This window comes from Phaethon lepturus, unplaced genomic scaffold, assembly GCF_000687285.1.
Source record: "Phaethon lepturus isolate BGI_N335 unplaced genomic scaffold, ASM68728v1 scaffold5828, whole genome shotgun sequence".
In the NCBI taxonomy this organism is placed as follows: Eukaryota; Metazoa; Chordata; class Aves; order Phaethontiformes; family Phaethontidae; genus Phaethon; species Phaethon lepturus.
Genome location: NW_010558160.1, coordinates 89,081 through 100,920, shown reverse-complemented (window position 1 = coordinate 100,920; position 11,840 = coordinate 89,081). Strand labels below are relative to the sequence as shown.

Here is an 11,840-nt window from a genome sequence, read left to right as displayed (position 1 = left end):
GGCCGGTGCCCTCGGTAGCGGTGACTCTGTGTGGGGTCAGGATTAGCTCAGGGTGGGCTCGGTGGCAGATGAGGAGCCACGTAATTCATGGTACCTCTCTGTTGGAAAGAATTACACTGCTTTTTGAATTCAAAAATTTACTGAAACAAACGGGCTGACTCAAAAAAAGGGGCCGGTTTAAGTATTGATGTGTTCTGAATATTGCCCTGCTGGCCTGTCTCTTTAACATAGGTGACCCGCTAGTTGCCTCTCACAGCCATCCCTTCTTGTACGAGGCTGTGTGGCTTTTGGGGGATAATGGAAGATGGACCCAGCTTGCAGACACTTCTTGAGATCATTGAAAGTACACAGTGATTTCCATCTTCGACCAGTAAGAACAACACAATTTCCAAAGCGTTTTATGAACTTTTCCAAAGCTCATGTTACAAACAGCACAAGCAGAGTATTGGTACTAATGCACAGTGATACCCTTGCACTGAGGGTACACACGTACATACCTGAGAAATAAAGGAGGCAGAACACATCTGTCAGTTTGCTTGGTGCAAAACTAACAGGATTTTCTAAAGCATGTGATTTTGTTAATAACGTACCTGCCTTGCTATTTTAAGGACTGCAGTGGACGGTTCGTATCTCATTATTACAGAGTGTTTGGGTGGACTCCAGGGTTGCAGAGGTAGCATATACCCACAGAACCACTACTGGGCAGACATGTTTTCTGAGAATTGTTACCAACTTCTGCTTCTCCCTCCCTCTGCATTTAGTCCCAAATCGTGCTGGATTGACTGGATGTAGCAGTGGTTGGTGGTGTTGTGGCTGGGAGATTTGGAGCCCTGCAGAGCGTTCTGCCAGCCTGCAGTGTGGGGTCTGGTTTGGCTTGGTTTTTAACCACACCTTTTTTCAGATATAACAGCTGTGCTGCATGTTCGTATCTGCTAGTGTTGATCATCATTAAACATGACATAAGAGAAAAATATTCTTGTTCCCAACTGCTTTTACGTAGGAAGTTTGAAACTCCGTTTGAAGCCATGCTTTAGCCTGCTAATGGAGGCACTTCAAATGCTGGATCAATGCATCTTGTGCAAGTGCAGACCTCTCCTGATTCAACTGCTCATTTTCCGTCCCTTAATATGTGGTATCTTTATTGTACTGCCACTACCAACTCAAATATAGCCATGTACAATTTTATCCTTTATGTCATTTATGTCAATAGGGAGTAGAAGCTGTCAGTTCTCTCTGGCCTAGATCTTCAGATGCATTTAGGTGCTTAAATGCCATTAAAATCAATATTGCTGCTGTAAAAGAGTTGTTTGTTTTGAAAGAAAAATAAACTGCCCGCTGATACCTACAGAGCACATTGCAGAGTGGGCAGGTTGTATCCTATGGGTCTGATTTCCGAAATCAAACAAGGCTGCCTCAGGCTGGCTGTGCCTGTTCGTTCTTCGTACTGTCTGCCCCACCTATGCTGTGGAGCAAGCCCGTTGTGTTATAGCAGGTACTGAACTGCACGTATTACTGCCATCTGTATCCAAAGTAAAAGCAGGGGTAGCTTACTTACATATGCCATATTCCTTCCCAGGCAGCTGAGTTATCCTTGCAGTGGGAATAGGGCAAGTACCTGGAGTCTGTAGCAGCCACAGGCACCATGATAAGCCACTGGTGTTTGTCACTCAGTCCCAATTAATCACTCTTCTGTAAATCCCAGCCTGAATCTGTGGGACTTGGATGCATGCGGTTATGTGCCTTATTGGTTTGATGATCTCTCTATAGCATCCACTGGGATAGTTTTAAGAAGAAACCTTTACCATAGTAACTTCAGACTGTGTAGTGTACTGTAATACACTTCTATTGATAGTATTCTCCTGTTAAGAGTCATGGCCTTGCCTGAGGCCCTTTGGGTTGGAGCTTGTCTCATTATGGTATTCTGGTAGATTAGCTTGATGAAGTGTTGCTGTAATTGCAGTTGGAGTTAGTTTTATTTAACTTCTTAATGCTCTAAAAGGGGAGCTCAGCACTGCAGTTGCAAAGATAACAACGGACAAAAACGAATGGAGAGGAAAGCAATGAGATTAGAAATGTTAGCAGGAAAGAAATGAATCCTGGAAAAATTCAAATACTTTGAAAATTATAGTGATGCAGATATAAAGGAGTGAAAGTGAATACTGGATGAATACGAACAGTCATAAGATGAGAAAAGCAAATTCTTGATTTGGAGTGGCTATTGTGTGAGGTACAGTGGTGAATACAATGTGGCTACTTCCACAAGTCCCAGTCACTCAGCCTAAATTTTGTGAACTTCTGGTGTGGGACAAATAAGTGACAAGATTGCTCGGGGAGACTTGTAGCTGTTCCTTAGTCATCAGTAGATTTTTAGGAACCAGCATCTGCAATTCACCACATCGTGGAAACTAATCCAAGAATATGTTCTGTATTATTGAGTATCTAAGTTCCAGAGAGATAACAGACACAAGTCATAAGGAGTGAAATGCGTTCAAAGGCTGGGCAGTTCTCTATATTCTGAGAAAATGGACTACCAAGTGGCCAAATAATTCAAGGGGAATCTTTCCATAAGGCAGTTATATGCATAGTGGCTGCAGCCATAGCATTAGAGTACGTAAAAAAGCAGTTACTGGAATGAAAACCTGAAAAATAATTTTAAAAGTAGTCGAGGTAGGGTGGCTGCCATCTTTTCCTTCACTAAAAAAATTCCCTACAATGCTGCATTTGGATGCATTGACCAACTTTAGTATTATTTTTTGGTCTATCTAGCACACAGAGAAGAGCATGTACAGCAGGAGGTTTTATTCCCGCACAGTCTGTGTCTGTACAAGCAGCTCTTTGTGTTTGTTAGGGAAGTAAAGGCCAATGGTATGGACTGCGTTTGGGGAAGGAAGATGTTGAACATTTTTTGATGGTTATTTCTTCCGGACAGGAACTTTCCCACACATAAAACTTAATTTAGGAAGTTTTTCTCATGGCTGGGGAGCAAAAATACTGGCGTTCTCTTCATTGCAGGAAATCATAGACTATTTTAGTTAACTTGCATTGACTGAGAAGTTTGAACCAAGACTGAGCGCTCAACTCCATGGTCTATAGTAAGACGTTTTGAGAGCTGATGGACCAATTTGACACGTTTACAGCCTCTTACAAATTTTCAGGTTAAAATTCTACGTCTGGACTGACAAATCAGATTCATAAAGTGCATTAATTTGAAAAAATGCTACCTGAATATGTAAAATTCTCATTCATTTTCTGGTCATATTTTTCCGAAGTTACCATTTTCAACTGATACTGATGGAGACATGAGTGTATCCAGGCTGCTGTCAAAAGATATTTCCAGTGAACCTGCATGATCTCAGTGTTACATTTTATCTGTGTTCTCTTGGAATTTCAGAAGGATGATTCCCAGAGACTTCTGGAAAGCTTCAACTCTGATGAAAAAGAGCACACCATCGCAAAAAGTAGAGCAGAACCCTATACATCAAAAGAGGAAATGGTGCTGGAGGTAAAGCTCTGCCCTTGGTGGTGGTTGTTTATTTTGCCGGATGTAGCAACAAGCACATTCAGAGCCTGGTCCAAACTGTCTTAATTTTATTGGGTTTGGAATTGAGCCCTTAAAAAGTGTTCAGAAAACACATAAGAAGGAGAGTGGGAGTTGATGGCTGCTTATGAATGCAACCATTTCAGGCACTCATTCCTCTTATGAATTCCATTTCTCCTGGGGAACTCTTTTTGGGTATTTTAATCAACATCTTGAGTTCTCTTTGGTCAGGGACTTCTTTGGTTTTGTCTCTACATTGTCCTTAATTTCAAAAGGCCGATGGGAAAAATTAGCACTATTGACATAAGAAAAAGTTCTTAAGTAGTGAAATCAGTGCTGATAGTTGATAGTGGATTCTTTCCTGGAGAAGGAGACTTAGTAGAGAAATTTTGACAATAATAAAGTTCCCTCATCAGGTCCAATCTGGAACAAATGCTTTTTTTCCAGAGCCTCCTTAGGGGCTCCAAGTGTCTGTTGGACTGAGTAGATCAACGGAGGCAGAAAGAATAAATGAAGTAAAATGAGTATGTTTGCGAACAGCAGCATCTCCAATGGCTTTCTCACATAGGAAGTCCTCCCATCAGGTACCAGCTGAAGATGCAGCAAATGACCACAAGTACTGAAACACCAGTGTGGTGAGCTGGAATTCAAGGACAGTTAGAGAAACAATTTAGAAAGAAAAGTAGGAGAAGGTATAAGTTTAACCCACCTGCAATCAAAAATAACTTTTTTTTTGATGTGATAATCTCAAAATAACTTTTGAGAACCCGTCCTACTGTGTAGCTGTTAGATCATTGCCTTTCATCCAGAGCAGATTTGATGGCTCTTGGTGAAGCTAAAGGTTGTGAGTTAAACTGCACATTTGAAAAAATACGCAGTTCAGCTAACTCATTCAATCTACTATACATAAATTAAATACATGCAGAAAGTGTCAGTTAAAGCCAACCAGTCTGGTGCTTAGCTCGTAACAAGAACCAGTTTCCAGACAAAGAGAAGATAGGTGTTAAACATTTTACCGTTGTTTTAAATCCTGACAGGTAATTAATCTTCAGTTCAATTTTGTGATCAGTAACAGTGATGGCTGGTCATTTTGCTTGAGTTAAAGTACAGCATAATAAGTGAACATGAATTAGGTTGTCTTTTGGAGTGTAAATCTTGTGGGAGAACTTATGTGATGATACAACTTCATGCATATTACCAGTCCTTTTGATATGGGATCATGGTCTTTTAAATGTGATCATTCACAACTATATCAATTTCCCAAACACGTTAGCTCATTTATAACACATCAAGAAGTAACCTTGTTATTTGAAGGGACTTTCTCCCACCTATTTGTCTAAGTACCGAAGTTAGATTTTTTTTTCTATTCATTTGTTCCAGTTCCCAGAGGCTTTTGCTGTTATTAGCATCAAATTGACAGTTCATGAAGAAGCATAGCTGGAAAATTCTTTTACTTAGGTTACAGCACTTCAGAAAAAGAGGTATTTTCATTGTGAGAATTCCACATTGCAATAATACCATAATTACCATATTAATAATAACTGTGTATTACTCATGCCTGCTGAGAAGCAGGATGTGTTAATTCTAGTACACTGTGATATGGCTTTACGGCTTTGGACAGGAGCTGCTCTGCCTCCAGCCATTGCAGAGCGATGCAGAGCAATGGCTCTGTCGCCTTCTATCCCTGAATATGTACTACAGCAGTGGGACTGCTTAGTATGAGTAAGTGTTTTACATGCTGACCCCATGCTTTTAACTTTATCAGTAAATCCAAAAACGACTTCTGGAAATAAATGAAATGGAGATGAAGAGGTGCAATGATAAATGAGTCTAATGAATGGCGTAGTTTGCTTTTCTCTTCCCATCTCTATTTTTAGACTCTGTTAGTGGTTTGATATTTCCTAGAAAAATCTATATAATAAAGAAAATTGTGTTTTGACAAATCAGATTCTTTCATTTCGTATGACAAACCCCAAAAGTTAGAATATGAAATCTCCTAAAGCTTGGATTTAAACATTCTATCTGTTGCTTATAGCCCACCTTTTATTAAGCCATACATAACCTCAGAAAACAAAACTGATTATCCCATTGTTCCAGTGCATAAAGCAATGGCTAGGAAAGAGGAGGAGCAGAAAGTCAGATTACATGATATAGCAGATTGTATTAAAAGAATGCATTATCTATAAAAAGTTCTTTAGAAGAACATTGGTATTTTCTCTAGATTATAGGTGAGGGTTGTACTATAAAAGTTATTCCTGGAAAAAATTATAACTAGTTTTGTTTAATCTAGTGTTTCTTTATTTAAATTGAAAGTCAGAATTTATAGCCATGATGATATCTGTGGAGCTTATCCTTTAGTAGTTTCTATTATTAAGATGGTTTCAGTCTCTCGTGAAATCTTTAGTTGCTGCTAAGCGCGGGGCAAAACAAAATGAAAATAACTTGTGAATACCAGCTATTGCCTATTTTCCATTGCAGGAGTAAAAACATTGTGGAGCAGTGGTAATGACAGAGTTCTCTTTTCTGGGTTTCATACTCTCAATAAGTCTTAGGAGAAAAATTCTTGTGCCAAAGCAGAAACAATAAATAGTTATTGATAGGAATTTCTAAGTTGCGTAACCAAAAAGGGCATGCCATACTTAAAGTGAACAACCGTCAGGTCTACTGCTGTTCCCAAATGGTTTTCTGTTCTTTTCCATACAGGAAAGTGAGTCTCCTCTGAATAGTAACGTCACGGCATTTGCATTAAAGGCAAAAGTGATCTATCCCATCAATCAGAAATTTAGGGTAAGATTTTAGATTCTACTTGTAAAAATTAATGACAATCATTCTGTGCCAGAGTAAATTGCAGGGTCAAGTAATGGAAGAAAACTTACTGCCAATCTATTTGATAGGGATCTATCTTTGTTTATATTCCATTGACCCAGAGCTTATTTCTGTAAGGCATCAGCTGCTTTCGGCTCCTCCTGAAACTTGCAGTGCTTTACATGGTGCCCGATCAATTTTCACTGTAGTGAAGAGACGTTTTCTTCCCATTAACATTAATGGAAGTTGTGTGTGTCCAAGGAGACATAAGAAAAACCCCACAAGGATCTGCCCTTCAGTGAGAAAACCTGCACCAAAGCGTATAACCACAACAGAAGAATACTTTTTGGGCAATGCAGAAACCTGCCAGTATGATGAATCTTTACGTGGAAACACTTTTGCTGTGTATGTTGTTTAATTTTTCGCTTGAAAGCAAACACTGCAAGTTGATGAGATGTTTCTCTCCTCGTTGTGTTGTATTAATTGACCTTGTAAATTTTCTTTGACTGTAGCCTTTGGCAGATGGCTCATCCAATCCATCTTTGCATGAGAATCCAAAGCAGGTGGTTCTGCCTAATCAGATGATGGAGACATCTATGTCAGGGAGCCTGGGGTCCCTGAGCCAGGGAGACAAAGAGGACTGCAGTTCCTCCACAACAATACATTCCACAACAAGCGATGACAGATTTCAGGCTCGAGCCTTCCTCAAAGTGACCAGCTTCCCTGAAGTGCTAACATGTGAGAGGTAAGCAGTAAGCATGCCCTCGTGTTTCATCATTTCCTAGCATGCCCCAGTGGTTTTCAGGGAAATCACTAAACTGGGGAAGGTACTAGAGATGAAGAATATTTTCAAAATGCCCATTCTTATTATAGCCATTTTAATTTAAAGCTTTGTTTTCCTTTTGTTGCAGCCACTCATGCCTGTATTTACCTTGCCTTTTTCAAAGGGAACTGTAACTCCAACTTTGTTAAAGGACTATTTTGTTTTGCTTACTTTTTATGTAGAGATATTTTATGTGAAAGAGAAGGCAATGTAGAAATGAAGTGACTTGACTGCTGTTCTAGGGCCGATAGTTTTAGGAGAATTTAGTGGTTCAATGAAACTATTATATGGTGTTGCTCTTTTATGTGACCTTCATTTTGATTGATATTAACACTTTTTAAATCTTTGTTTTAGTTTTGATGTTAAGCTCTGCCTTTGCAGTCTTATTTTAAAAGATCTCATGCTTCTTGATATGGAACTCAGAAAAGAAAAACATGCGGTAGGTACTCATGTCTCATTTATAGCTTTTTTTTTAACATCTTAGTTGAATATCAATTTAGGAAACAACAAAAACTACTGACTAGCTGGGAGGTAGTGTAGCAGAGTTGCATCTCTACATGTCTTTACTTTTTCTCTTTTCTGCATATATATGAACTTCACAAAAGAGTTCAATATAATGAAATATAATGGGTTGTGAAATACAGTAAGTCAGACTAGATAATATAAAAATTTGTTTTTAAACTTTACTCCGGAGAATAACATAGAATCACAGAATCATTAAGGTTGGAAAAGTAAGGTCATCAAGTCCAACCATCAACCCAACACCGCCATGCCCACTAAACCATGTCCTGAAGTGCCACGTTAACATATTTTTTGTATACTTCCAGGGTTGGTGACTCCACCACTTCCCTGGGCAGCCTGTTCCAATGCTTGACCACTCTCTCTGTAAAGAAATTTTTCCTAATACCTAGTCTAAACCTCCCCTGACGCAACTTGAGGCCATTTCCTCTCATTCTATTGCCAGTTACTTGGGAGAAGAGACCAACACCCATCTCACCACAACCCCCTTTCAGGTAGTTGTAGAGAGCGATAAGGTCTCCCCTCAGCCTCCTTTTCTCCAGACTGAACAAACCCAGTTCCCTCAGCTGACCATCATAAGATTTGTTCTCCAGACCCCTCACCAGCTTCGTTGCCCTTCTTTGGACACGCTCGAGCGCCTCAACATCCTTCTTGTAGTGAGGGCCCCAAAACTGAACACAGGATTCGAGGTGAGGCCTCACCAGTGCCGAGTACAGGGGCACAATCACTTCCCTACTCTTGCTGGCCACGCTGTTTCTGATACAGGCCAGGACGCTGTTGGCCTTCTTGGCCGCCTGGGCACAGTTCCGGCTCATATTCAGCCGGTTGCCAACCAGCACCCCCAGGTCCTTTTCCACCAGACAGCTCTCCAGCCACTCCTTCCCAAGCCTGTAGCGTTGCATGGGGTTGTTGTGACCCAAGTGCAGGACCCTGCACTTGGCCTTGTTAAACCTCGTACAGTTGACATCAGCCCATTGATCCAGCCTGTCCAGATCCCTCTGCAGAGCCCTCCTACCCTCCAGCAGATCAACACTCACGCCCAACTTGGTGTCATCTACATACAGCACTTGGGGATCATAAAAATTAAAAAAAAATTATAGTTAATAGATGAATGTATGTTTTAAGGACAATGCTTGTGCATTGCAACTTCAAGGACTCTAAGCCCTTTGAATAAAATTTAAAATTCAGTTCAACTGAATTAGTACTATTGTCATATGTACAATAGTCCTGATTTTGTATGACAGAGGAATTAAGGTACCCATTTAAACCATAGATAGCTAACTACATCAAGTCACTGCATCAAAGCTGACAGGAAAAAAACCAAAAACGTATGTATCCAATTTTTTATGGTGACTGGTTATGATCAAGTACAGAATCATTACCATTACTGAGTTTTAGCTGAGTTAATATAAGTCTGGACATAAAGTGTATAGCTTTCTCCTCCCCTTCTTTCTTGACCTCTGTTTAAATAGGTTGGTCATTTCTGGTATAATTTGTTAAATGCAGTGAGAATATTTATGTTCTGGGATTTTCTGAACAAATTTCTACACAATCCAAAAGAGGAAGCATGAAAGTAAACCTGGAAAGCAGCTTCTTTTCTGATGGGGCTTGTTCCCATCTAAGTAGATGAGGGAGGGAACTTGAGATGAGATCCAGAAGGAAATGTAGCGTGACTGGAGAAGGTTGCAATTTGATCTGAAAGTTAATCGTTCATTTGTAAATGAACATAAATTAACAACATGGTGATATAGTCACAGAAGCGCTGAGGAAATGAGCATTTAACATACTTTGTGGCTCACCAGACATTACCCCAAAAGGCAGGTGCTTTTGACCTTTAGCTGAAGCTTTGAATAGTCGTGTATTTTCACTAGCAGGGAAAAGGGAAAAAAAGTAGCAGTTTAGAGAACACTTTCTTCCTTTTCCACTCTGCTTTCTCTGATTTCAGAGTGTCTTTCTTAGTGTCAGGTGTAGAAAAAGGAAACATAGCCTCTTTCCTCAATGTTTTCCTGAATTTCTCTTCTTTTTTCCCCCTTTTATTTCCCCCTTTTTTACAGTATGTGGTATCTTGGTGTTGCGTGTTCGAAACTTGCTAAACTCCTATCCAAAACATTGGCAAGTGAGATCCAAAACATGGCTGTTTTACCGTTTTCCCTTCTCTGCAACTCTAATGATAACATACTTTCCAGATTTTGCTTGGCTGAAATGTTGGCTTCAGTAACTGTTTGTGTATGTAATGTGGTTTTATTTATGTTTTTACATGTTTAAAGTGGGTAATTTCTACATCATCTGTTTTCAACTACCTGAGTAACAGGCAAGTGGCTGTTAAATTTCACATATTTTTATCTTCATGTTGGAAAGTGCTGCAACAGCTACTAACGTAGTGAATTGTCTTTACACTGACACTCTAATCGAGGCAAAAGGAGAAGAGGTTAAGCAAAAATTATCTCAGTGTTCAAAAACATCTTTTTGAAGACACTAATATTACAGTCTTTAAAAAACCAACAACAGCCAACAACTGGAAAATAGCTGTATTTTTGGTAAGAGAAGGTAGCTAGAACTTGAATGGTTACTTTTGTATATAAAAATGATTGATACTTCATTTGGCCAACTACAGTTGAAATCATAATAATGGATATGTTAGTATCTTTCAGCTTAGAGATTCATTAAACTTTCAAAAATGGGCTTTATATTAAAGTTATATTAAAAATATATTAAAATATATTAAAGTTATATTAAAAGTGATCTGTATATTGTCCAGTAAAGGAAAGTTTCAGATGTGTCAGTCTGGTTACAAGGCTGTATGAGACTATGTCCTGTGCTTGTTAGAACATAGCACCATCTTTCAGTACCTTCACGAAGCCAAAACTAAAGAATTTTTTCATAATGGAAGTACTACAGAGTTCTGACAATGTTTCTGTTATCTTCCTTATGATTCGCTGTAGTCTCATTGATTGATTTATATCAGCAAAAGTTACCACAAAGATGTCCTTACAGTGTTGAACAGGCACTTACCTGGGTTTTGTTTCCTTACTTTTGAATAGATGTTTATTCAGATTCTCAAAGTATACCTCACAGACTTTTGTCATAAAAAGAAGATTACTGATGATTTGTTCAAGAAGATCCTTTTAATTCAGGAAAATGTAAGTGGTTTTGTTTGTTAATATTTCAGACCAAAGAAAATGAGAGTTAATCCAACCAGTTGGTGCAAGCTGCCACAGCAGGCTGTCTCACCTACTCTTTTTAAACAGCAATGTTATCTGTAATCTATTTCAGAAAAAATGCAAATAAACTCCCTTGTTAATTGATTCTGTCTATTACCTTGTCTGCATTTCCCCCTTGTTACTGTATGAGGTGATCAGGACATTTTTGTGTCTAATCTGTTAAGAATAAAAGTATTTTGTAGTTGAATCCATTCAAGCAAACAGAACATTCTGAACCTCGTTCACTCAGATTTAAAAATTTCTGATTATCAGGTCTTTGCCTGGTTCCATGTATCATTACTGATAATAAAATAGTAGGAAATAAAGCACCAGAAGAAAACTCAAGGCTTTTTTTATCAAGGGAAAGTATAATTATCTTCCTTTTTTCTTCCATATACTTGTATCAAAATCCATTTTCTACTTCTGACCTAGATGACACACCTTGACAGTTAATACGTATTTCAGGTGCAGTCACAATACTATTCTTAAGATTATTAGAAGGTAAAAAGGTTTTTTTACAAAACTGAACAATATAGGAGAGCTACTGGTTCCACTTTCCGTTTTCCAGATTAGAGTCATAGAAAAGTCTAGGTTGAGAGCCACCTCTGGAGATTGTCTGGTCCAACCTTCTGTAGCAAGCAGGGAATAACATAAGGCTATCCAGTGCTCTGCCAAGCCAGGTCCTGAATATCTGCACTTGTCCTGGTTTCAGCTGGGATAGAGTTAATTTTCTTCACAGAAGCTGCTGTGAGGCTGTGTTTTGGATTTGGGATGAGAAAATGTTGATAACACGCTGATGTTTTGAGTTGTTGCTAAGTAGTCAAGGACAGTCCAGCTTCTCGTGCTGGCCGGCCAGCGAGCAGGCTGGGGCTGCACAGGAAGTCGGGAGGGGATGCAGCCGGGACAGCTGACCCAGGCTGGCCAAAGGGGTATTCCATACCATATGACATCATGC

General features: G+C 39.3%; 1 protein-coding gene across 1 annotated transcript in view; it reads left to right on the top strand.

The window, feature by feature from the left end:
- Positions 1–3,391: 3,391 nt before the first annotated feature.
- Positions 3,392–11,840, top strand: part of EVC (Ellis van Creveld syndrome) — a gene marked incomplete at its 5' end in the record, with an annotated part of 51,773 nt that continues 43,324 nt past the window's right edge. Inside the window, 5 exons of the mRNA XM_010292958.1 lie at positions 3,392–3,502; positions 6,242–6,325; positions 6,856–7,088; positions 7,521–7,605; positions 10,727–10,825. Of these exons, the coding sequence (XP_010291260.1) occupies positions 3,392–3,502; positions 6,242–6,325; positions 6,856–7,088; positions 7,521–7,605; positions 10,727–10,825 (612 nt within the window). The remainder of the gene's footprint in view (positions 3,503–6,241; positions 6,326–6,855; positions 7,089–7,520; positions 7,606–10,726; positions 10,826–11,840) is intronic.